Raw genomic sequence first — 27,821 nt, forward strand, 5'->3', positions numbered from 1 at the left:
CCAAACAACTTGTAAAGGTTAGTAATATTAACTCATTTTAATTAGGGAGAATTACACCATTTATAGACATTGCTGTCAAGTTCAGGACACTGGCCCTTGGGATCCCAGACTTCAGAATGCCTGATGGATTGAATACCATGTTTTAAAGTTGTTTTTTAATTTAAATTAGTTTGACAGTTATCCAGCCTCAGAAACAGTGTCAGCAATATAAGGAGCTCCATTTTTCTTATTGCAATATAAAAGATGATGCAGATGTGCCTGAAAGGTTTATAGTATAAAAAAAAAAAAAATTATAATAAAAAAAAATCCCCCCAAACAAAAAAAACACCAGACACAATGTACCATGCCATTTATGCTTTATTTCTAGCACAGTCACGCAACCTTTATCTCTGCTGAGCCCGCACACCATCTGCCATCTTAATGTTTCATTGCTTTCACAAAACCCAAACTGCTAACATCATTTCTAGGATCATAAGATTAAACTACAGAATTTTTCCTTAAAGCAAACTACAGCCAGCTCTGAAACTGTAGCTCTCATTTTTTGGGGGCCTTTTTCTCGGAAATGGAGTAACAGCTTGTGCCATAATAAATCAATTCCAATCGGTCAGATGGCATATTTATAGCTGCTGCCTTTTTGAAGCCTCAAGTGACCCATGAAGAGGAAGCAGACCGATCTGATTTACTTTGCATGGTGAGGAGCTCCTCCAGACAGATTCCGTGTCTCCCAGTGGCTCTCACCGGCCTGCTCAGGTACTACTCTCATGGCCAGTGACAGCAAAAACAGCTCAAAAAACAGGGCATTTTCAAATTCTTGTGGTCCTATGCGCATGAGCTGCATACTGCTCTGGAGTATTTCCTTCACCACCCAAAAAACTCCTGTTCATTACCACCTTATCGTTCTCCAATCTGGAGGAAAAGCGACATGGGCCTCAGAGATCTCTTAAGGTTAAAATCCCTCAGAAACACTGTTGTTAGCTAATTTGCCTCCAAAGGAGAGAAACTTGTGTTCTCCAGGTAATAATAAAAAAATATAAAATAGTAAGAAAAATAATAAAAACAAATCCCATACAGAGCTCAGTAAGCAAATCCAGGGCACCTGCATTGCAGATATTATATTTATGCTTGGTGGGCTGTTTGCACTTTTCTGCTTCAGTGATTTTTACCCAAATCGTTCAGACGGAGCAGCAGGGCTGCTCACAAGGATGTGTCGTGCTGGCAGGGGCATCTCCCAGGGATCTGCCCCAAAATACCCTGCAGCACGTGGGGACCCAGCTCCATTCCCTGCACACACTGTGTTTTCTCCTGTTGTAGAAAAGAGGTATGTTTTATTGATAACATCAAAATGGAAAATTACTCTATAAAGACATGCTGAGGAGATTTTCAGTCCATTCCAGTTCTACCTCCAGCACCTATGGAGATTAGCACAAGCTTTCCCAATTCTCGGTGTACAGACACCCGTCACAAGTTACATTTCACTCCTGTCTTTCCTATCGCTCCTCTCCTTGTAGTGCCTTTACCTTGTTAGGTGCGCACTTCGCTTCACAACCAACCGATGTGTTCATTGGCTACCGAGCTACAGGTTGACAGTTTGTCACATCATTATTATGATAGTCACTGCAAGGAGATTTTTATTTATTTATTTATTTGCCTTCAGCTAAATACTTGCTCTCTTTCTCTAGTTCAGTAATCAATTTTTTATTTCTCTTCTTTCTCTCCCCCTTCTACAGATGCTGCCTTTTTAAAGCAAAGAGATAAAAGCAATACTGACAGCAGTGTGCTGTCAGTTATTTGCCGAAATGTCTCCTTTCCTGTGTTTTGGAGCAGGTTTATGCCTTTAAGTGAACTCTATCAGATTTCTTCCCACTTCACTGTGAACCCAGGGAGCAGCATATTCAGTGAAAAGCAGAATTCAGTCACTGATTTGGTGGAGGTCGGGCAGCTTGGGAAGTGATTTGGGAGAGTATTTTAATTCTGGAACCTGTCACCATCTTTGGCAAATTCTCCCCAAATGACTTGCACATCAAAATTATTTTTTTAGAGTTCCCAGAGACTAAATCTTCCTCAAATGCATTATTTGTACTCATTTTCAAACAGAAAAGAAAAAACAAAAACCTCCAGTTTCACCCCTTTCCACACCCCTAATTACTTCTAAATGCAGCATGGAGATCATTTGTGGTAGCTTGAGCACGTGGTGAGAGACACAGGGTTGAGGGCAGGGACAGAAAAGCTCAAATAAAGCCTCATTCATGTGTTCTCCCACCTTCAAAGGCAGCGAGCAGAGGTGTCGGGGGCACTTCCCAGCACATGCAGCAGCACACTCTTCAGCTGCATCATCTGAAGGCACTGCACACATCCTATGGCCAAGCAGCTTCAGAAGGCTCTGGGTTACAACCCTTCCTTGAATCCAAAGGATAATTTTTTGAGTCACAGTGCCCTGAGTAGCTTACCCACCTCGGGCAGTGCTGATGCTAAAGGTGTTTGGGCTGGGCTTGGGCAAGGGGTTGGGTTCCTGGAGGAACCTGGAGGTGCCTGTTTTTGTGATCAGCACCCATCCCTGCTCATCAGTCACTGATCTGTGAAGGCTCCCAGGTTTGCAAGGCAATTTGTTCTTTTTGGGAAGCTTCAGAAAGGCTGATCTCAGCTATACACTTCTCAAAGCACTGGCAAATAAGGTGCCACCATCCTTCCCAGCCACGTCCCAGGGGCAGTGCCACATGTCCCCAAAATGAGGAGAGCTGCCAGGTTGGGGCACTGGGGCTGGAACCATCCATCAGTACTGCTCACCTACCTCACCTAAACACACACCAGGGAAAATAAGCAATGTTCATGGCAGTTCCTGGCTGCAGTCCTGCCTCCTGTCCTTCTGCAGCTTGTGCCCCAGGAGTTGGGATACCCCTTGGGAAGGGCAGGACATGCATCTGGTGCATAAGGTAGCATTTTGGGATGCCTGCTCTTGCCTATTCACTGGGCAGGGAAGTCTGTGTGCTTCCAGTAAGGTGCAGGAGCCTAACTGTGGCTGATTCACTCTATTAACTCCAAGACTTGGAGCTACCCTCACAGCTGAACAGCCCATGCCAGAAGGCAGGCAGGGGCTGCAAGGGTAAGAGTCACTCATGCACACTGATGGCTTGCAGGTGAAGGGTTTGGCAGGGAATCAATCGTGCCAGGTGAAAAGGTATCTTGTGATGGCTGGGAAAGCCTCCACTGCCCTATCCTCCTCAATTAAACACTAATGGGCTGGGGTTAGAGAAGCATAGAGGAGTGGTGCTGCTGGGAGCTGGGGAGTGTGCGTGGGAGGAGCTGTGGTGTACAGCCTGGGTGAGAAGAGCAAGGGAGGAGCAGAGCTGAAGGCAGGTGCTCCTAGGAAAGCTGGAGGAGTGGGGAGTTTAGCTCCCAGAAATGATCTGGCTGTACTTATTTGCAGAAAGGGGAAGGAACAAGGTCTCTGGACATGCTCTCCAGAAGGGTTAGTGGGAAGGGACAAGTAGGGAGAGCCTCACATTGAGTAAATTAATAAAATAGCCCTTAAGGCTTTTGGACATAAATTGTACCCTGCAAAGGGCTGTTGCTGTAGAAGGGAGGGAGCTGGGCAGCGGTGAGACCTGACCCGTAGGAGGTCCCGCTCAGCTATAGGCTATCCATAAACAGGCAGCTCTTTCTAGTGGGAAATTGCCAAATAGTATGCGGAGGCTCACTGCAGGTCCTTCATCTACTAAGGAAATAAATCTTCCCAGGGTAGAAGTGCGGCATCTTATCAGGTGCAGAGCTTTGCTCATCACTGTCTGCCCCTTTCTGCATTAAAATCTCATTTCGGGTCCACCTGGAGCTCTGTGTTCTGCGGGGATGCTTCTCGTTCTCTGTCTGAAGTTTCAGAAAGAAATTTTAAACTTAGGTGTAACCTACAAATAGGCAGTTCTTCCTATTTCTGTTGTTTCCTATGTCAAGTCCAATGGCTGGGATAGGATTAATGCTTAAGCAGTGGGAAATTTCACTCCTCTTCCCTTGAGAGTGAAAATTATCTCTCTCATGTATTGAAGCACTCATTTACAGTCTTTTTGGCTGGGTTTATTCTTGTAGTGTTGCAGAGTGCCTCACAAAATGGCCACTTTTGGCAGGCAGCTTAGAAAGGCCAGTTTTACTTAAACATTTTTATTTTACAATGTGCATCATAGTTTATGTATGGTGACAATTGCTCCTCACCATATGAACTTTGGGATTGCTGTGCAGAGCAAAATCTCCACGGTTTTCTTCTGAACACCTTTCTTAGCATAACTCATTACTCACAGTGTGCTGCTATAATTTATAGATGGCTGTGCCTCGAGGAATGAAATGACCTCTGTCACCATCGCATAAATAAGGCTTAGGAATGCCAGGATTTTCATATCAGGTGGAGTAAGCTTCTTTCAGTGTTCATATAGAAATAGCGACATATTATAGATTTATTTAAGGCTGCAATAGTTTCACGAACATTATGCTGCCAACATTACTGTCTGAAATAACAAAATTGGAACCCAAAGAAGTAGGAGAAAAGCACACATGATAGCTATTAAAAAATAACTGACTGTTTAGTCAATACAAGTTCAGAAATGTTGACCAGTAAATCTCTACTCTTCTCTAAGGTTTGACTGCATATTAGAATATATTGATAGATATTATATTATGTGACTAATCTATTACTTGGGGACTTTCTGATGGATAAAAAATAGAGTAGATATCAATCACCTAAACAGTGATTAAAAGAAAATAATTTTGCTTGGCTGTAGTGCTTTATCAAGAAATGAACAGAGAAGATGCTGATTTTAGGTAGGGTTTAGAAATAATACAGCTCCCAGTATTCACCTGTAAAAATGTTGAAGTCAAATTCGGACTATGCACAGGTAGGTGAAAGGTAGGTTAAATGAAAGTAGTTTGGTAAATGCTGCAACTTCTGCATCTTGGGGGAGCAATTCTTCCCTGAATCACACCCACACACCTGGTGGTCTGCAGCCACAGGGATGGAGATGGGGAAAGAGAGCTAGGACTCTCTCTTTCTCGTTCATTGCCTACTCTCTAATATGGCTCTATCAATAGAGATCTGGTCTCCATTTAAAGCTGCCTGTGAAAAACTCCTCCTACTTGCATCTTGCTTGGGCCCAGGAGGTTGAGAACTGTGTCTGCACAATTGAATTTGGTCCCCAAGGTCTCTCATCTCCCCTTAATAGTGTCCCCTTCCCTTTGTGTTAGTCCTACCCATGTTTATTGAGTTGCTTCAGGTTTACGCCTCTGGGAGTGAAAGGAGTGTTCCCCCCTTTGTGACTGTTATCAGAAACCCAGACTGGGATGGCAAACACAGTACTATGCTTTTTTAATCCTTATTCTGCAGAACTGAATTCCCAGATACAGCTGAGGCTTTGTTGCTTGGGTTTCACCAGTGATGATTTATGGATAATTATAATTAGTCAAATAGGCTGTGAAGACCTTTAAAAAATTCTAGCAAGGAAAAGAACATTTTAGTCTCACTAAACCTGCTAAATTAAACGTGTGGGTTTCAGTAGAGGACAAAGAAGGGCTTACTGAAAACTTAATATAATAAAAATGGTCTTATAAAGATTTGGTGGTGTGACTAGTTAACAGAACTATATTTTCTCTGAATCCCTCAGGATTGTTAAATCTAGATTTGAAGTGATTACAAGTGAAATTATTTTGATGAAAATATCTCTTTGTAACACAAACTTGTCTTGAAAACTGGCAGAATTGTCTGCCTTGTGTTATGTTATAAATGAGGGCAGCATCAGTCAGATTCTGAACTCAGAAGGCATAATTATGAGGAGAAATGAGAAAAAAAAATACTATCTAGATTGTGCTACTGTTATAGATGACTCATCTTTTCAAGAACTTGAAAAAGCTTATTCGCGTTTCTTAAATATCTCAAAGAGAAGCTGCAAAATGCCAAGACTATTTCCAACCTACTTTTAACACAAGGCCATTATCCCTGTTTATTCTTTCAGTTTGTTGTAGCATCACTAATGGCTCTCTGCCTATAAAAGTTATGAACCTAATTTGACTTTAAAAGTCTTGTTTCTGTACCATGAAAGGCCATGAATTCATACCCAAGTCAATTTTTTTCACATCTTGTATTGGCTTCTGTTTTGTTGTTGTTGTTGAAGCTAGATCTGTGTTGCTGTGTAAGCCATCAAATACACTTCTTACAGATTGTTTTGTAATGAACTCTATCTTTCAGTATGCTATTGAACCAAGAATTTGGAATCAGAGAGGCAGAACACCATGAAAAAGACCATAAAATAAACCTCCCTCTATTTTAAAATGTACCATCTCTCTCTTCTGTGAAAAGATGTTATTGTGTCTCTGGTCCATGAGTATAAAAATTACTGAGTGCATATAGCTGAATCTGCCTCTACTGCAAATTCTCTCTGCTGCAAGGTATGAAACATACTACTCAAAAGCTGTCTGAGGCACATGTACCTACTACTCATACCAACTTTATACTACTGAAGCTGTAATGGAAGTGTAAATATTCAAGTTGCCTTTAGAAAATAGTAAAATGGACAGCTTCCAGGAGTGCCATGCAATCCAAAGAAACGTTATGAGTCCTGAATCTGGTAAATGCTACTTAATCCTGTTTCACAACAGGCCCCAGTTTCAGTATTTTTTTCTACATTAGATGTTAAGTGTAACAAGTGAGGAGCAGCACTAGGAAAAAAATAAAATAAAAACCAACCAAACAAAAAGAAAACCAGTGATTTCAGAAGGGATTTGACCCCCCTGGGGTCCTGACCGCATGTTGCTGTGTGGAGGCTGTCATTACCGTGTCTCCCAGTCGGATATTTTCACTGCTCATCTCCAGGAAGGAAAAAGCCTGTGGGGTGGTGTCATGCCGGATCTGCTCTCGTGTGCCAGGGGCGACCAGGCGTGACCAGACCACCGTGTACTGCATAAACAGTATGGAGCCGGGGGGAGCCCAGGTGCATTTCAGGTGGGCACGACCTTGCACGAGCTCGGGAGTTATCACTGGCTGCAAAGTCAAGCTTGGGAGGTTTTCTGAAAGACAAAAAACAGAAGAAGGATGTAGCACAAAATGCTATTTTTAATGCTACAATCATTGTCTCAACAGGAAGATTTCAATATAACTAAACCTGGGAGAAATACCATGTTTTCTTGTGATTTGATTATTAACTATGTAAGCAAGGAATTATATTTCATGTGAAGTGTGAAAATAGCTAATTTGGTACTGACTACCCATTGCTATAATATTAGACCTGGGATTCTTTTATTTTGCAGTCAGAGAAATGTTATTGAAATAAAGCACATGGATTAATACAAATTAATTACTCTGGCAAAGGCCGCCAGCTTTGCATTCCCCAGAAGCAAAGCCTTCTGATCTGAGTTCTGCCGTAAGTACAGAAGAGATATGAGAATGAATGATGCTGCAGAGGTCAACTCAAATAGCACCCAGCTCATATCACCATGCTGTGAAAATCCTTGCCAGGCTGTGCTGGGACGTTCTGAGGATGACCCTGCTATGTATAGTCCCGCTCTGCCCAGAATAATACCACTAATCTAAAAATACAGCCTGCTTTCTGTAGGCTTCAACAAGTAATGAAGTCCGAAACTTTTATTCCTCTCAAATTCACTTGGAAAGGAGAAACAAAAAGATGTATAATACTGTAGGGTGATGTTCTTTCACCTCTAGAGACCCAGGCTCAAACAGAACAAGAAGCTGGTTCAGATGCTTTGAAAGGATATATTAAGAAACTTTTTTTTCAGGAGTGTAGAAAATATTATGGAAGCTCAAGAGAGTAAGGTCTGAGGCTATTCTGGCAGAATGAAGAACCAATATGTTAACATCTGTCCAGGGCAAATAACAAGAGGTAAGAAAAAGAAACAAGTTATTTAAAATATGAATAAGTGCTGGTTGTTTATATCCTTTACTCTTTTGTTTCTAGGGGAAGCTGCCTCAAACTACGACTTACATCAGGACTTTTTGCAGGAAATTCTTCCAGAAGGACAAAGTTGAGTGATCAGCTTGTAGGAGGACATGAGCAGAATTGCAAGCACGTACGCTGCTCGTCCCAGTGACATCCTTTCTGCCAAACTGTGAAGCTTGCAATCTGTTTTGTTCTGAAGCTGGGAATTGCCGACAGGTGTCATGCTCCCCAGCCTCCCTGTGGATGGGATGGGGCCGCAGGTCATCAAGTCCCACCAAGGAGACCCTACAGTGCCCGCTGGACCCAGCCCTGAGGTTGCACAGAGGCTGCTGTGGTCCAGTGTTCACAGCTGGATTTCAGACAGTGAGTTAACACCCCCCTCCCCCAAAGGAAAAAACAAAACCAAAACCAACCAAACAAAAAACCTCAGCTTTAAGTGTTTTCCATCCAATGCACAATATCGCAAAAACTTCCCCAAATCAAGAAGCTGAGGACTCAACAGAGGTGAACCTTGCTTAAATGCCTAGAAAAAAAAAGGAGAAAGCTTCAACAGCCTTAGTAAGAAAAAGGAAGAAGGTCACTGGTTTGGGATAGATGGGAAAGGATAAACTTTCTTTTATGAAAAATACAGGTGGATTTACATTATTGAATAGGTATGGATCAACAGAAAGGACAAAATTAATCACCCAAAATGTATTGGAAAAAAATTCTTCAAACAAAGGTGGGAGAAAGATGTAAGTTAAAAAAAGCCAAGCTTACTGAAAATGATGGTATTCAGATAAAAAATCATTTCTGAGAAAGAATTGTGGAAATTAAAGAGCAGTTTCATTTACTTTCATGCCTATTTCTTATTTCAAAATAATAAATTAATCCCACTTTCTTTGAGCCTTTTTTTTCCTCTGTCTTCTCTTCTTCATGTGGGAATGCTAAAATATTGATAAAGATAAGAAAATAGATCACTCTCTCTTTAGGATTTATTTAAACTTGATTTTTGTCTGATTTAAAGGTGATAACCTCAGTTTCTCAGTGTGTCACGTCTCTGTCCAAAAATGCTGAAAGTAAGGTTTAAAGACAATTTCTTCCCTTTGACAAAGAACTGTCTTTTCTGACTAAATCCATACGCACCTGAACATGCTCTGAAGTTCAGAAGGTTTAACAGAGTGAGCAATTGCTTTCTGCTATTTCCTTTGTTTCCTAGCTACCAAACAGAGGTTAGATCTCCTGTAGTAGGCTGAAAATTATTTCTGATGAGAGTAATTATATAAATGTCGTGATAAAGATGTTATCAGATTTTTTTTTTTCCTTCCAGAGTTTCTGAATTATCTTTTTTTGGGGGGGGATACTGGATTATTTAAGATAAGAACAAACCTTAGATACAGTATCCTGGATACAGCACCTCACTATAACTGAGATGCCTCCTCTCGCTGGCTGTGCAACTTCAAGCCAAAGCAGAGCCAAAGACAGTATGAAAGGCTACCTGTGAACTGAAACCAAGAAAATTCTTCAGTAGTACACATCAGCTTTTATTGTGCACTGGTAATAATAGCTATTCCTCAGGAACACCTTGGAGTGCTGCTGATTTATTTTCTACATGGTCTGCATCTTACTGGGAGCGACGCTTGACTCGCAAGGTCACCAAGATGTGTATTGCAGTACCAGGACCTTTGAACATGAGGCGAGAGAGGCATATACAATCTTATTGATAAATACTTTACCCATCCTCACCTTCCGCGCAGTAGCCCATGCATCCTTGAGTAGGCTGCAGGAGATAAACAAAGAACTCGCCGCAGTTCCTGACGGCAACGGGTATCCGAAACAAGCAGCAGTCTGTGGTGCTCCCAAAAACCTGCCAGGTAGCACAGGCTGTCAATTGCTTGATCTCACCAGGAGCCGGCAGGGATTCAGATCTCAGCGACAGCCACACCGGAGCTTGTGTCCCACATTTGTTCATCTGAGGATGCACACAAAAGAAACAGTTTGTGGCAAAGTGCAGTAGGACTCCATGGAGAGCCACTGGAAGACAAGACTTTGTAGGGAGCTTAGAGGGTCAGTGAAAGAGCTGTATAGCTGGAGATGAAAAATGTCTTGCTCGGTTTAGAGATGTGGCTTTACACAGATAAAAAAATACATATATATTAACAGATTAACCAAATTCATGGGTTAGAGCCCCAACGTCATTGAGCACAGCAAATCCCCATGACAAGCTGCATATGTATCAGAAAGGGTTGGTCCTAAAATGGTTAGGACTATGGCATTTTGAGTCGTGGCTGGGAGAGGTTGCACCAAATTTATGTTTCCCAACTTACAAAGGGATGTTCAGGCATGTCAGATCTGATTTGCCCTCTGTAGGTGCTAGGCTCTTTCCATGGACTAACGAGGCATGATTACCCAAAGCTGTCTTTAATTTCAGTACCTCAACAGGGAGATTAGGAAAAAATCTGAACCTAAGAACATATTCACAGTCAGTCACAATGGTAACTTGTTACTCTGTGCTGTTACCTATCATTTGCCAATATGCAAAGCATAGCAATATTTAAGTTAAGGTTTGCAAATTAATGCCAAACACTGGCGATAATCAACTCTCATATATCAGTGATATTCCACAGAGAGTGTCTGCTGCTGCTGCTTTGCATTTCCTCAGCCAGCCACAGGGAACAACACTATTTCTAATAGTCCAGCTCTGGCAGCACACTCCCTCCAGGCGTGAACATTTGGCTATACGTCGCATAGGAAAAAACAAAAATTCCCATTGGCCCAGGTTTGTAGCTTCACTTTTTAAGATCAGAAGTTTCTTGTGACAGCAGCGGAAGCAGCTAAACCAAAGGATAAATCTCTTACGTCACACACCTGGTGCTTGAGTTTTACCCCCTTGAGTTTTACACCAGCTGGAAGCAGGGATGGGGCATGGGGTCTGCGCACCCAATAGAAGCCAAGTATTTAAAGAAAATAAAGCATATGGTATGACATGGTCTGATTTCCACTTGGAGCTAGTTACTGTCAGGCTTCTAAAAAAAAAAAAAAAAAGATTGTAAAGAATCAATATAAAAATCTTATTTTCCCCCAGAAATGCAGTGAGGCAGAGCCTCTGTCACCAGGGACTCAGCATGGGATGTCCCAAAGGAATGACATGCAGACCTTCATCTGGTGAAGAAGAGAAGAAGATGAGCAAAAAATATATATATTTTTACATGGAATTTTAGACGAATCCTTTGCTCTATTTAAAAGATACGTTGCATGTAGGTCTTTAGGAGATTTGTTCTGTTGATTTATTTACAGCTTTCAGGGACACCAGTGCTTTCTGTGCAGGGAGAAAGGCAGATAATGGGCATTTCTAGTATCCTGCTGAACTCCCGACCTAGAGAGTGGGATTTGATATGAAATAACATGTTTCCAAAACACATTTAAGAGCATATACTTGTAAAGACACAGAAGAGTGGAGCAAGCATCACCCAGAGACATGCCATATGCAGAGAAAGAAAGAAGGGTACAGGGAGAAGGATGGTGACTGGAGATCAGCAGGCTGTATTTCATGCTTGCTCATTGAAACACTTATACCTTGAATTTGGAAAACAATTTGGTAAGGCGTCACAGCACAGCCTTCCCATCCCTCTGGGCATGGCCCCATGGAGCCAGTGACTGTACCCATGCTCCGCACTCGCTGCCTGATGTGAGGACGGGGGGTGCTGATGCTGCTCCTCCTGTAGGAAGCATTCCCTGTGCTACTAGCACCCACTGCAAAGGGCCATTGCCCCTATTTCCTGACATTTGGTTGCCGAAAAAATGACCATTTTGAGGAAACTTGATAATTTAACTCATGTAAATATAAAAACTTCTCTCATGGAACATTTGCACCCACAAGAAGATGAACTGAAAAAAATCCTCTAACAGCTTTCTGTAGAGGACTTTGCACTTCTTGAAACAAGCTGTCGTGTGTTTTCATTTCTGTTTTGCCCAGTGTAAGCGGCCCCAGTGCTTGCTGGCTGCCCTGGCCAGGCAGGAGCAGTGCCTCAGTTTCCCTGTCTGCTGCCCGACATTGAGCAAACCCCTCACTGCTGGTGTGCCTTTATGCCTTATCTCTAAAACAGAGGTAAAACAGGTAGCTGGGGTGGTAATAGTACTTCCTGGCCTTGTAGCATTACTGAAAAGACAAATTCATTAATGAGACTCTCATATATCTGCTGTGCTGTGGGCTACGTAGATAAATAGACAGATGCGAGTGCATTCTGTCTGCAAAACGTGGTCTATACCTAAAAGAAGGTCTGTATCCCCTCTTAACACAGAGAGAAAAAAATAAACCACTGAAATAAGAAGGCAGTGATTTTCTCCCTCTTTGTATTTATCCTCGCCAGAAGCCTGTGAGCTGTTTCAGTGCTTGAGGAAGCATGGATTAGTCCCGCTGGCGGCAGCCCCCAGCATTGTGTGCAAGCTCTCCGATAAACCCCTGCTGTGATCTGCAGCACCCTGGATGTGTTCTGGCAAATCTTGCACTGAAACCATTTGAGCAAAATCATTTATTATGTAATGTGTACAAATTACAAGCAGTGACAAACCCTTTTGACTGACTTTGTGATCAGGAAATGCAGACTGTGAGAAAACAAACTATTATTGTAACAAACTGTGATGCAGTATTACACAGTGGCCAAGGAAAAAATTTAGGTATAAATCAAGAAGCTGGGTTTTCCTGGCAGCTTTTTGGGGCACACACATTTATTTTCTGCTTTGAGCTACATCTTTTCCATCTTATTCAGGTAAGTTGCACCACACTAGCCAAAAGGATTTGCTGCGTGAGGCCTCTTTGTGTTACAGAGAGGGGGAGGCAAGGACAATTGTATATTCACGTATTTGACCAGCAGTACAGACAAGAACAGAAAAAGACTGAGAAAAAAAAATCAAAAAATTCTAAGAGGAGATATTTCAAAGAGCCAAAATGTTCAGGTCCCAGCTGTGGCATAATTAGCATTAAATGCTGAAGCAGTCATTTGGGAGAGTAACTAGAAAATTGAATACAGAGGTAGCAAACGATTGGCATTTAAGATATAGCATTTACCTGCAATAACTGTAGTCATTGCTGCTCTAAGAATAGCAAAAAGCTGTGGGAATCTTGTACCATAATTCAGCAGCACTTCCAAAATGAAGAACAAGAGTTATACAGCTGCCTCCACACAAGAGCAAACTCTGAAAGTCTCTTGCAGGCAGGATTTCGTCTACTGAGGAGCCAGTGGTGGGAATCGGACCACAGATTTGCTGGGGTTATCCAGGCAATCTACATAATGTACAGCACACGGCAGTGCTGTGGCATGGAAAATATAAGCATTTCTCACTTGAAATGGAGCTATGCAGCAGGAAGAAAAATAAGGTACAATAGCTACAATACTGGAAAAGATCTGTGTGCCCAAAGTTTGTCCTTTTATTTCTGGGAGTATTGGTAGGTCTACTATTAAATAGCCTTCTCCCTACAAATTCTATCTCACTTATATAGTTTTGAGGATGGTGAACCTCAATGAGTGCTTGATTAAAACTCCATATAATGGATAACATACATTCGATTGCTTCCTTTAACATGTTTCCTTGGCCTTGCACTTTGTCGACCTAATGGCAAGTTAGTGAAGTAAACTGTGTTGTTGTAAATCCTAAATCTAGCTAATTCAGTGCATCTGTGTAAGGTACTTGGCTTGCACAAAAGAGAGCTTTTCTACGACACACACATGCACACACACACACAAACAAACAAACACAAAAAGACTTTTTAGGTTGTTTCCAGGCTTTTTGAGTACTTTCATACTTTATCCAATAGTAGTTAAGTGGTGTTTGTGATCTTCAAAGCATTTTATAAGCCTCCCCTAATTAATCTTCACAACACCTTTATGTGGCAGGTAAGCCTTCATTAAGTATTTTTGATTCATAATTAGGCACCAGCTAATCTTTTAAATAATTTGGTTCATAAAACCTAAACGAAAAAAATTAAACTTGTTCCCCCATTGCCAATAATTATGGGATAGACCATTATTGTTTAATCCAATGATGTCTCCTTCCATTTAGTTGGGGTTTGGACAATCAACTAGTTTGATTGAACACTCTAAGGTTCTTTATAATTGCACAAAGAAATCAAGCTGGATTGTTCTTGTCACTTGGGTATTGCACTGAAATTATGTTGTTAAAAATAAGTAGCACCATATGTGAGAAATGCATTGTTTCAGTTAAATGGAGATAGAAGGCTTTTTGGTATATTGTTGGTTGGCATTTAAAGCATTGTGATTTTACATCTGTTATCCACTCAAAACTTTACTTTGTCTTAGTTTTTTTTTTTTTGCATTTCTTCGGAGTAAGTTAAAATAAATAAGATTTTTTTATTTTATTTTTATTTTTTTTAACTTAAATCTGGGGCTGAACTCCACAGAAATCAGTTTACGTCAGGAATATCTGTAGTAGCAATTAAACCAGTGCCTGTCTTGTGTTTCTTTCAAGTACGTGCTTCTGAACAATAGAGACTGTAATTGTAATTTCTACAGAAGGCTTTTTGTATGTCTGAAAAACAAACAAGAAAAATAAAACCTCTTCATACCTACTATTATAATGTTGAAGTATTCTTGTATACATATGAGAAAGGGAATTGCAGATGAAAACATGAAATAATACCTTGGAAGTGTCACTTGCTTTTAAGTTCATAAAAAAAAAAATCAAAGTAGGTTTGGATTCAGAGCAAAATAAAAACTGAAACACTGAAATAAAATTAAAAAAAAAAAATAATAGCATGCAGTTGAGCTATTGTATTTTGATTGTGAGTATAAAATATTCTACAGCAGGTTAAGTAGAGGAGGAAGTTAAACCAAACATGGGAAAAGTAAATCTTCTCCAGGGACTACAAAATCAAGCATCATAGGCAGGTTAAATTTGACAAGCTTTAACATGACCTTGTTTGATACACTAAAGATTAGTGTCTATGTTAAAACCTAGTAGGTATGTATATAAAATTAAATTTATATTGTTAAAAATGCAGTTGTTGAGAAAACACCAGCCTTGATTACACAACACGTCCTTCCTTTGCCACATATACTGCTGTACATGAATTTATAGCATAGGGAAATTTGGAGATGGTTTTGCTTATTTACAGAATGAAATTTCTGAAAGAGGATATTGGAAGTAATCTTGGTATACAGTCAGGGACAGGTATTGTTACTGGGCATTTTGAAAACATTGTCATCTGTAGTTCAGCTGTAGAAATTCTTGCAGGATCACGGCTGGTAAAAAATTACAGTGGCTGCACTGACTCATGAGAGAGAAATGCCTTTAAAGTCTTATCCAAGCCATGTCTCACTCCAAAAGTTCCTGAACCAGGGGGAGCTGGAGCCTGGCAACCTGGAGAGCTGGAGCTATCATCTTGCTCCCACCCTTCCCTCCAGGCAAGTGCAACCATCAGTCAGGATGAGAACCAGGTGTGCTTCTGGTCCAGTGCAAGAGGATGCTCGGAGGCTCCAGTGCAGGCCAGCTCCTGCCATGCATACCAGTGTGGCTGCAGGAAATAAATTTAGCCAAGGTGAAGGGCTGCCTTCAGACTGGGAGGAAACCAGGAGTTAAGCAGTGGCTGATCTGAGAGGTTGAATCTGAGCTGACAGGATGCAGTGCTGTGCACATACATACCTACATGAGTGTGTTCATGTGCATACTTGTATGGGTACGCATCTGGTATGTGCCCATCAGGCCAGGTAATATGCATATATCTATATGCAAATGCTGAACCATACACATGGTCTACCTGCAGCCTCACCTCGGCAGTGGGTGTACAGTGATTGCTGTGGTCAGCAGGGTGAAAATCTATTCTCCTCTCCCTGCTCACAGAATACAGCCCTGCCAATCCTCCATTCCAGAGGACAAGTGCACGGTAGTAATAGTTGTTCTAGTAGATAACATGGGTTTAATCCCTTTCTTTTTAGTTTATCATTTGTTATTTGCAATTGACTACGCAAAGCTGAAAATATTAGCATTGCTTTGAGAAGTAATGAATCTGACTTGTGCATATGGTATCGAAAGTATTATTGCTGGCTCCAGAACCAATTACTATTTGCATAATCAAATTTTTAATTGATGTTTTTTCCTTAAGGTTGCAGTGTAATCTATGCTTTTTTCCCCTTGTGTAAACAAGAAGAACGAATGAAGCAGCATATTTCCAGCCATATTTCTGGATTCACAGTGAGTTGTGAGGCAGCCTTGGAAAGCCTGCCTGTCATTAGCATGGCATTTGGATTTGCGTTACGGTTAGCAGCATGCACTGCTCTTCTGTTATGCACAGGTTGATCTCTTATCTGACTGTAGTGCAGATCTTCAATAACGCTAGCAGGTTGTGTTCTCTCTCCTTTCTTTTTAGTATTCATTCCTTTCCTGGGGCTTGCCCATGTGTAGATGTAAATCTACAGATGTATGTGTACACCCTATATTATTTTAATTCAGAAGCCTGTTTTTGTAACTGATGTCTGTTTTTCCCCTATTGACTGTTAAATACATCTCCGTATTTTTTAATAGATTTTCTGCAGAGCTTTAATTTTTATGTCACTTTTGCTCTTCCTCTGAAGGTCATTTTGCTACTAGGTCTGGCCATGTCTGTGCATTGCTTCTTGCTCTGAGTTTTAGCCCTTAATCTCAGTAAAGGTTTGCCTGCCCTTTCTTCCTTTAGTGTATTTTTATTTTCCCTTTCACAGTGAATTTGGCAGTTCTGGAAGAACAAGCTATTGTCTGTGATCTGTAGGCAGCAGTTTTGATACCTGGGGATACAAAATTTGCAAGTTTGTGTTGCTCTCTGCTACAGTTTTTCGTTGGATTGGGAAGAGGCTGTAGCCAAAAGCGCATGCCCAGGACCCAGTAATTGCTCTGCCTCCTTCAGGAGCACAGTGAGAGAGGCGAGGAAGAAATCGAGGGAGGAAGGTCAGGATCATTTGCTAACCACCAGGGAAATTCAGCAGGCAATACTTAAATTGGAAAGCTGTTTCAATCAAAAGTATTTTGCCACTTGAGGAAAAAGTTTATGGATAGCAGTTGGATTCAAGGGATGGAGAATTCAGGAATACAATTCATTTTTTCACTGTCTTTGGCAAAAAAAATAAAATTGTGTTCTGCCTTTTCCCTTTGTTTTTCATGAGTTTGTTTAATTAGTGGGTGAGAAACAGCTTCTTAAGTGTTATTTGTTTTTTTCTTGCAAATGTTGCTGTGCCTCTTTATGATGTAGCTGTAGACAAGCTCTCAGCTTCTGTTTGAGACTTGGTTCTGTTTTCTGTTGAACACATTGCTATTTTTATGCAACAAAACTCAGACAGGGCTTTTTTATCATTATTATTTATTGTGGAGCTTCTTTGTGGTAAGATTCAGATTATGTGGCAGTGCCTTCCCACATGTCCACCCATCATGAGCTGTTTCTCCTGCCACAACTGCCTCTGGGCAAGACCTCTAAATCTCCGTTATGGTTTAAATCCCCTTTGAGCTCAGTTGGGTGACAAGAATCCTTACCTACCTTCCTTTGAATTAAGAAGTTAATCTTATGCACTGATAAGCAGCTAATTGCATCCAGCCAGTATCAACAGGATATCACCAGGTGTATATTTTACAAGATTTTGGAGTAATGTACTTTTTAACTCCCCAGCTGTATTGTCAGGCTTTATTTGGTCTCTTTTCTCTTCTATCTGCTCAGGATTTTGTCTTTGACTTGTTTAATTAAAATCAGCTCGCTTCAGCCAGAGACTGGAATGTCCAATAATAACTGCTTATTAGGGAGTCGAAGCTGTGCAGTTATTAATTTAAATTATTTTGTTCCAGAGGTTTTGCTCAAATTAAATGGAAAACCAAATTAAACAATGATTTAATTAAGTGGAAGAGATGGAACGTAGAGGCAGATTTAGAAGGTGAAGATCTGAAAGAAGTGTATTCTTCCAGTCCTGACATCTAACAGATGTAATCCTTCAGCAGCATGGCGAAACAGAGATTTACTGTCATTCGGAGGATAATGAAGAAACCAATGGCAAGAATTATGTTACAAGATAAGGAACTAAACTAATGAATATAACTCTACAAACCTGAATAAAAAACTCCATAGAACAGATTTGAAGAAACAAAGCATGTATTGTTTGATGGAAATCTCAGACAGTCAAGTAGTACTACATACTTGAAAATGCTGAAATGCAATGACAAATTAAATTTTATAGAATATATACCCACTAATATAGCAATCTGTAAAAATAAACCACATAATGCATTGGGATATTCATTCAAGGATGACCTGTCATGAAATGAATATTTCAATAATAATCATGCCAATTTGTTCACATTAATTAGATTTATGGATTGTGTATGCAGAGTTAGAAATCCCACACAAGTGACAATTATCTCTTAACATTTCATTTAACTTTAGATTATGAAGATATACTTCTGTTGTGACAAGTTCCCAGTTCCTTTTTGTATGGATACGTTTTGTTTGCTAATTTCATGAAGGTTCTCCAGAAGGTTAGCATCACCTAAAATTAAGGATCCTGACACTCTAGTTTGAATACTTCATCTTTAAAGTAATTTACAGCAATTGATTTATTATTTTCTGAATAATTTTGTTGAATACTTTGCTTGAAATTATTCTTATCTCATGCAGCTAGGATATTCAAAGTGCTTTTCCTTCTGTATCACTAAAGAGCTTCTTATCATGTTGACTTTTCTGATTTTTCCCTTCTGATTTAATAATGAGAAGATATTTCTAATTTATAATAATTTATATGACAAAAGGGTCAGGTCCCAGAATCCGTTCCTGAAACAACAGAATTGGTTGAAAAAGTATAATTTACAGTGACATAAATAGGTTAACAAACATATTTCTTTACAGCTTGAAAACACCTTGCTTTATATTTGATTACTAACCATACACAGGGATCCTAGCCTCTGACTACTACCTTTGGATATAACAGTATTGTTATTATTATGGGAAAAAATTCCCATTTCTTCTCACCCACCCCCATTGCACTCTGCTGGTTATGAGGGAATAGAGATGACTGGAAAGCAAAATCACATCACAGGATTTATTCACGTTCGCTAGGGTTATTACGTAGTTTTTACTGACTTCAACACATCTCGTTGGCATTTCTGCAGGCCTCTTGTTGATCATGAACCGGTACCATGCCGGTGGCAGCGAGTGGTCACACACCAGGTCCTGAGTGGCCGTTCGCTGCAGCTCCAGTGAGTCGTACCTGGTGCTGCGGTAGGGATTGCGGAGGATGCGGTGTCCCGCCGGGGAGCACTCAGGAGCTGAAAAGTGAGAAAGGACAAGGATTAAAGAAGCTGGTTCAGCTGGATTCTGGTAATAAGCACTTAAAGATGGGTGCATTTGCTTATGTTTAGTTTCAGTTTAGAACTGAGTTAAATTTCAAGGCAGACACTGGGAAAACATGAAATTTAGAATTTAGGCATATAAAATTTAAAGCCAGGTAGCATCTAGTTATCTAGATTTTCATCAAATCTGAACCAGAACCAGAAACCTTAACCCTGTAAATGTGATCTGGGTCTATTTCTAGAGATTAACATCTGCATTTCTCCTGCTCAAAAATCAAGTAATATTTTGAGGTTCCAAAGTCTTGTGGTCTTTAAAAGTATGTTTGTTTCTCTGTTTTTATTTATTTTACTATCTGTGTGAGTATTTTAGTCACAATATTATTTGATGCTCAAGAATAAAGCGCACTTCACATACTTTTAAATACATACTTATAAAAATAATGAAAACAAATTCTAAAAAGAGAAAAGCTAACATTACCACATGTTTTTTAGAAATAAACTCAGGTTAGGCTTGCAGCTATTGGAGCCACGGGTCAACCACACCTTGCCTGAAGTAGGTATGCATAAAGCCAGACACACCAGAGCTTGTGTGTGTGGATCACAAAGTTTGAATCTGAACTGCTGCCCTTCTGTGCATGTTTGCTTACATGCCTGCCCTGTTTATTTCCATGTGTGTCTTGATTCTTTGCAGAATATTCAGTATTTTCTTATCGCCTAATAAAAGGAAGCCTTCACTGATTCTTTTAAAAGTTGTTTATTAACAGAGAGCTTATCACATAGGGAGAAAAAGGGACTTTTCTGGGTTAACTTTTGCTTCCAATTGCTTCCATTTTTTTTCTGCTTAACCATTTGCTTCCTTTCTGCAAAGTGGGACACAGGAGGAGGGCGAGGTGGAGTTGGGCTGCTCTGCACATCAGCAACAGAAGTCTCAGCTCATTTCTTGCTGCAGTAATCTTTAATTGCTAATGGTGATGGAGCAGGCAGAGAACACATCGCAGGAACCACACGACCTGGTTTGGGGAGCAGGCCTAGCAGTTAGCAAAATTACCCCTTAGCACTGTAAATACAGCATGTTTATGTGACACCACTGACAGAGAATGAGATCCCCTCCCCATAATCTCATTTTTCAAATGTCACTTTCTGGATAATAACTCTGTTTTAATGTTACACCAGTGGCACTCTGAAACAGATTTATCATTTTTATTTTATTGACAAGATACTCGGAAGGTCAAAGTCAATCCATTTATAGCACTATTTTTAAAGATTATTTTTATTGTGCCAAAGGCAAGGCAATGGTATACAAGACAAATGGGGACAAAATGTAGCGTAACAGAGCCTTCATTGCAAATTTCACAGAATTTAACTGTCAAAACTACATTGCAATTCCAGTGCAAAATTCCATTGAATTAATACAGTCACCTTTTTAAATAAAAAGTAGTGCCCAAAGCTTTTATTTTCTACAGTTAAGAGCCATTTTACAGAGGAAACTCTAGGAAATACTGGACCAATTAAATCTGGGATCTGATCCCCTCTGTTAGATGTCCTTTTTGGACATCTGTGCCAAGCACTAGAGACCACTTGGAGGCCTCTGCCAAATTCCAACCCAAGGGACTAAGTGACATTTCAGCAGACTGACTATTTCACTCAAATGAAAAGTTTTCCCTATATTTAAAAACTGTTAAAAAATGCAGATCCTCATAGACCTATTCAATGTCACTCAGAGCTTCAGGTGTGTTTGTGGGAAGAGGGCTTCAGCTCATGGTGATGTTTGCTTGCTCTAAGTTCCTCAATTCTGAACAAGAGACAAAAGCATCTAAAAGTAAATGGGATTTAAATGTGGCTCTATACACAGTATTGGCACAGGGATCCTGTGAGACCCTTGTAATATAATTAATAACATTCAGTTTCTCGGTAACAATAATATCAAATAATTCATTTAAATAATTAATAACCTTCTGCTCGATGTGTATTAGTAATAATCCAAATTCACACAGTATGTTGTGGTCTTACCAATGATTAAGTACTCTGTCTAAACAATGCAAATATATTAGACATTGAGACATGGCTAATTATTTTTCATCCTTCCCATAGTTTTGTTTGCAGTAGTTTAGAAAATGCTGCCTTGCATGTTAACATTACAGCTGTTTAATGCTGTGGATGGGACATGCAAAGGGCATGAAGGGAGTTGGAGTAACGGGAGGGGAGGCAGGATAGGTCAGTGAGGAGAGTGAGGAGACGGGTGTTCACCCACTAACCAGCGGTATTTGGGACAACAGCTATGAAAACAAGTCCTGCAAAGCATGTTTGTGAAGCCTTGTGAGCAGGAGTAAGCTTGAACCAAAGCCCACCCAGGTTTTGCAGCAAGCTATCAGCAGCCCAACACCTCAATTATCGAGCTCCTGTTGTAAAATGCTGATTATAGCCATATATCAGAATCAGGGTAAACTTTAACATGTAAATTGCAGGCCATGATACAAGTTAATTAGTACTGCCTTTCCCACAAGAAATAATAAAGGCAGTGCTGTAATCAAACTATATCATGAAAATGTTATTTAAAGAAGATACAGTAGGGCCCTGCTGGTGGCTCATGGGTTGTGGGATGCCCACCCGTACCTCCTGGTGACTGCAGCTACATGACAACCAGAGGAAGGCCCCTGGTAATTTGTATTTCATGCAAAAATCAGGTGGAGATGTCAGCTTTGTGTACAGTGATAAGAGCTCAATATCCCAATTGTCCCTCCTGCTGTGGGGGTTACAGTCCCCCACAAGTCCATGTCCATGTCTTCTACGGAGTCGCTGTGTGCAGGATAGATTGCCTTTAAAAGGATATATTTATTTCTTTACATATGAGAAACCTGTACAGTTAATTTGCTTTAGTCTCCTGCAAAGAGCTGCTTCTTGTGCCACCGCCACCCTCTGTGTGGGCCAGCAGCTGTTGCTCAGACATCCAGATTTGCTCGCTTCGCTAGACTGCAAGCACTTGGTTTAAACCCAGCAAATCTGCGGCAGCAACGTGCTGCAAAGAGGCACCAAACGGCTTCTTTCTGACACATTCAGAGCAAACAAAACCAGTACCTGCTGCAGCTGCTAAGTGAAAACAGCAGTAGTGTATCTGTGCTGGAACAATACAGCAAGTCTTGCGAGGGAAATCTGTCTGCATTGAAGCCATAAGGAAAGCTGCCATCAGTGCCACAGAGGTCAAGATTCACATGACGTGAATGTGGGGGAAGTTGTTATATGTAAATGAAATATCAGAGGGCTGTGGACTGGCCAGAGAGAGGAGAGCTGCCTGTGGAAGGCACAAGCGTCTGGAAATATCTCATGGAAAATGAGCAGAATGTGATTATCTGATGTGGCATTTTGTGCATGACATGCTGCTGGGGAACTAGGGTTTGGCTGGCGGCTGAAGGAAGCACTGATGTGTCCACAGCTGGGGGAAGACAGGCACGCAGGGAGACACTTGGGGTGTCAGCCCAGAAGCCCATCTGCGGGGGGTTACCCAACAGTGCACCTCTTGGGCAGTGACACTGGTGGAACAGATGCTGCTGCAGGGACTCTCAGGCAGCCACAACGGACATGTGTCCCTTCCATCTGATGCCCACGGTGGGGAGGGACACCAGGAACATTGGAACAGCAGGCTGGAGACTTGAAAGGAAATCATTCACTAAACATTTGCTTTTATTCCTGAGGGAAGGCAGGAGCGGGTGTGACACAGCTCTGCCTGTCGCTCTCGCTCCCAGCAAATATCAGTGGCTTACGCAGAGAAAGGTTTACGAAGCTCAGAGATTTTGTTTGTTTGCTTTGAATAGCAGCAGCAAATCAAATAATATCAATAGGTGATTGCATCTCGAAAACCCTGAAAGAAATATAGTCCACAAGCCTGAGGTGCATGTTTGTCTTGGGTAAAGCGGTGCCAGCCACACAATATGTTTAAAGGGCATCCTAAAGCTCCAGGAAATAGCTGGCAGAACGCAAAATAATTTTTGTGTGGAGGGTGAATGAAAGCCCGGTGATTGATTCAGATAATAGGAACCAACAGCAGCACTTGGTGATGTGTTGTGATTGTCCTGTGGCTGGGAAAGAGAAATTCCCAGCCCAGGCTGGCCCTAGGGCTCCCATGTGGCTTCACACCCCGCCAAGGAGAAGAGGGGCCGGGGAGCTTCCGAAGCGTGGCATCTGAAATACACACACGTATGTGTATGTAGACATGCATGTGTGTGTATGAATGCGGAGATATATGTATATATTTAAACTTACAGATGAAAATCCCTTTTTTTTTTTTTTTTTTTTTTTTTTGAGGTTTGTATGATGTATGGTTATCGTGTGCAATCTCTCCTTGGCAGATCTGGCAGATTTTCAGATTTTCTGCCTTTTTTTTTTTTTTCTTATTATTATTCTAAAATCCATAGTGGAACAATACATTTTCCTGAGTGTTTGAATTTCTCTTCACAGAAAACTTATGAAATATTTTCATTTTGGAAAGTTATTCCAAAATGCCTAGGGTATTAAGCTGTACCTCCAAATCAGTGACAGACCAAGGCTGGGTTGGCTTTCTTCTCTTCTTGTCTCATAGACAGAAGGAAAACTTTTCATCGGCGGCCACTTCCATGCCTGGTGGCTGTATTTCGCTGATGTAGCAGAGCTCAGGTGAAAGCTTCTGAAGTGCCGTCTGCTTCCCAATAGGATGATTTACCATATGTTGAAAGAGAGTTTGGGCAGAAAAGGAAGGCAGACACTGGGAAAGGGAAATTCTTTCCAAGCTGCTAATGGGTGTATTCAAAATAACAGTAGAAGGCACCGATCTGATAACATCTAAAAGTTTCTTTTGGTGGATGCAAGCTACAGATGTACAATTAATAGATAAGGCATTTGTAGCTAAGAAACATCCGACAGTTTATTACAGATAGAAGTCACTGCCTTATTTCACCAATATTTGCTACCATTTTAATACAATTATTCTACATGTTGATGAGAGAATATTTATTTCTAAAATTATTCAGAGACAGGAATTTGTTGTGAATATGAATGTGACCACTATAAAAAAATGCTTGGAACATTCATGCTCCTCTAGTAGGTAAAACATAATAATTTCATGAAAACTATGATAACTAATAAATAAAGCTATTTTCAGATAATTCGGAAGCAGAAGAACCTCCTACTGAACTGAAATAATAATGAAGATCATTGGATAAACACCACATACTCATACTGGCTAGTTCTTGAACAAGTCATATTTTATTCGTAGAATGAAATTGATAGAAATAAATGAACAAATGAACCTTTGTGTAAAATGAATGTAATTATGGAAAATTTGACCTAGGAAGAGACTGAGCACCCACTGAAAAGAAGACAACATTTTTCATACATATTATTTGGACTGAATAACAGACAGAATTAAGAAGAAAAATCAGGCCAAGCAGGAATGTGGTTTTCTAGGCATCTGCTGCTTAACATTTTCCATTAGATATTACACTGTTTGAAAATAAAGTGTCTTCTGGTAACCGGGGCAACTCAGCACACCATTAAAGATAGTTTCACATGTATGTGTTATACAGTAAGCACTCTTTAAAGGCAGGCTTTAGACTGTTCAGCTCTAGGGACCTGATACGTTTTGAAACAAGAGTCTGTAGTATTTCTTGCTGCAGAGTTGTCCAAGCACAAATGACAGAGGTAGCGAAGTGGGAACACATCCCTTTCTTTCTCCTCTCAGTCCTATGGATGCATTATGCTTTACCCTTGAAATTTTCTACTTACAGTATGTGCAACTGAAACTCTTACTACATATTACTCCCACCAGGCAGAATTAGTGAGTATATTGCTTAATTCTTAGGGAATTGTTATTATTTTTTTTCAACACAAAGGAGTTAGCCCTGAGAGAAAGTGCAATTGAAAAAAAATCCTCCTACAATCTAAAGATGCTGTCTGTGTGATGTACCCAAGTTTCATTTGCCTGGCAACAAGGTCACTTATCATTCTGTTCTCCTACGAAGTAACACAATATGCTATTGACAAACCAGGGGCCAACATTCAATTCCAGGGAAAACAATTATTTATTCATACTAGTATCTCTTATCTGGGCTTGCATTTCTATTTTTAATTTGTGGTTTAGAAAAGAGGAATTGATTACATGCAACCTCTCCTCTGTCCTGTGTTTCCCCTGAATGCTTTGCAGAATAATGAGCTATGATCTCCACAGGAGTACGCAGACAGAGATGGACAAGCATGTTACACAGGAAAAGAAGAAGTGTCAAGAAAGGCCAACAAAGTAAATGACAACAAGAGGTCCCTGAAAGAAAGGTGAGCAAAGTCTGAGGAACTTCTGGGCAGCTTAATGTGGAGTTTGGAGCACTGTGACAGGAGATGTTCAGCAAAGAGACTTGTTCTGCACTCCATAAATAGGGAGGATGAGGGAATCACATATTTCCTTTTGGGGACGACAACACACTAGCGACCAAATGACCTGGGTGAGCAAAGAAGTTTCCAGAAGATGTGCTGTCTTTTGAAATGCTTCTCTTTCCTGGACTCTCTATCTGGCATCTCTCACCAAGAGGCAATTTCACGACAGGGAGAACACATGATAAAAAATATCAGGAGGCTGGACAAGACAGAGGAAATCTGTAGTGTCATTGCTTGGTGAAATGTAGCCTCATCTATTGAATGTGCCAATTAGAAAACACAACAAAGTCAAATTGTGTCAATTCCTCTATTAAATTTTACCAAGTTTCATCCCCACTAATTCTGGCTTGGCTTCAGAGCCAGAAGACATCAGCATCTGAATATAGAAATCACTTACTATTGCTATGTCAGAAGAGAATTTAAAACCTCATAAATTTCCTCAAGTTATCTTTAAGTTAATGGTGATGCCTTTAAGGACTTCTGAGTAATCAATAAAAAGAAAATTATAATTATTGTTATTGATTGGTCTATTTTACTCTCATTCCTCATAATGAAAAAATGAAACAATATGAAAAGGTTCGTTCTCACCTCCTAATCTCAGTTGAACATACACTTGCAAATGTAGGTTTCCTAAATAGCAGTAGCAAAAACAAACTCATGTTTTGATTTTAGAACCCACTGGGCTCTATTCAGATGGAAATTTGATTTCCATGGTTTACCCCTTTGAGAGTCGGAGTTGTTTCCATGCCTAAACTGTGATGTGGGCTAATTACAATTTGAGAGCCACACATTTTTCCAGACTGCTCCCTTGGTAAATGCTGAATTTTGGACACATTTCCCCCACTTCTTCAGCTTAATTCTGCATGTGGATGATATAGCGTTGGAGAACATGTCACTGCTAACTTATTGTCAGTGAATCCAGGATGCAGCAAAGACAGGCAGAAAGATAAGGGGACTCCAGCTGAAGGCAGATGAGCACTGCCAAATTACAGATTCCTGCGTACATCCTGGGTGTGATTTAGTTCCTAATGTATGCAGGGTGACGAGGCAATTTTTCCTGTTATTGTTTTGCTATTATTCATTGCTATTATTCATTCCATTCACCAGCACAATAGTGTTTTCAGCAGCCACACGCTCCTCACACGTTTATAATGGGCTTTTCTGTCAGGGCTTTGACATTTAGGAAGAATGGTTGGGTTTGCTCTTGCCTTCTCAGTAAGGTTTTATTCATTACTGTTCTGCGGCAATGCTCTCCTTGCTTGTACATGGACACGCTCCATTTCCCAACTAAAGCACAGCCCTAGAAGGATCTCACCACCTCCTGACCAAGATCCAGTTCCTACCTATTGACCCCATCCATTCATCCGCTCATAGGCTGCCCACTCCTCGAAACTTGGAGAGTCAGCATGGAATGGGCTCGAGCACATAGCACAGAGAATGCAGAAACACTCCACAGGCATTATTGCACTTTGGATGGATTTAAAAATATTAAAATAAAAGGTCATGAGCTAGAAATAGTCAGAGGTCTGCCTGGCCAGTGTGATAAGATAAAGCCGTGTACTCCCAACCGTGCAAGTGCGACATTATGTGTAGTAGATTTAGAGAAACCAAGTTTATCAGTGATCCTCAGAGTTTGTTTCTTCAGTGTTCAGAAGATACAGTTTCTGTACATACAGCTGTAATTAACTTTAATATTAAAATTCAATAGCTCCTTCCTGCTATAGAAACAGGATGGTCACAGCTTTAGCCAACAGTTTCCTTAGCCATGGTGATATTTCGAGGGAATCTTGCACATCTGGATGCCGCCCATTGTGCACCTAGTACTTGAAAAAGATCTGTTGGCACCGGTTTGTATCATGAAAGAGGAAGGCTTTCAGCACCTATACATGAAAACCACTCCAGAAATACATTTATTCATTTTATTTAGTGGAAGTCAGTCTCCACTCACTGTTCTAGCGGGTACAAATTTTCATTTTTGTTTAGGTTTCTCTTGTTTTGGTTGCTCCATAGATCTGTGCTAATTCACCAGGAGTAACAGAAGCATACATAGAAATAGCAGGGTTCCAGGAATCTATAAGGACTTCAGTTATAAGTTGCTTTTTGATATAAAAGAGAATCTAGTTCAGCTGGTATCAACTGAGCCTTCATTACATTTACAGCTGCTACCTGCACAGTCTTTTAGGATATAATTACCATAATAAGAAA

The 27,821-nt window shown here is 40.5% G+C and overlaps 1 protein-coding gene across 1 annotated transcript in view; it reads right to left on the minus strand.

The window, feature by feature from the left end:
- The window catches only part of LOC121072201 (von Willebrand factor D and EGF domain-containing protein-like), a 177,984-nt gene that overhangs the window by 120,396 nt on the left and 29,767 nt on the right, over positions 1-27,821 (minus strand). Inside the window, exons 2-4 of the mRNA XM_040561583.1 lie at positions 19,012-19,196; positions 9,651-9,876; positions 6,806-7,038 (exon numbers count right to left, since the gene is read on the minus strand). Of these exons, the coding sequence (XP_040417517.1) occupies positions 6,806-7,038; positions 9,651-9,876; positions 19,012-19,196 (644 nt within the window). The remainder of the gene's footprint in view (positions 1-6,805; positions 7,039-9,650; positions 9,877-19,011; positions 19,197-27,821) is intronic.

This window comes from Cygnus olor, chromosome 6, assembly GCF_009769625.2.
Source record: "Cygnus olor isolate bCygOlo1 chromosome 6, bCygOlo1.pri.v2, whole genome shotgun sequence".
Taxonomy (NCBI): domain Eukaryota; kingdom Metazoa; phylum Chordata; class Aves; order Anseriformes; family Anatidae; genus Cygnus; species Cygnus olor.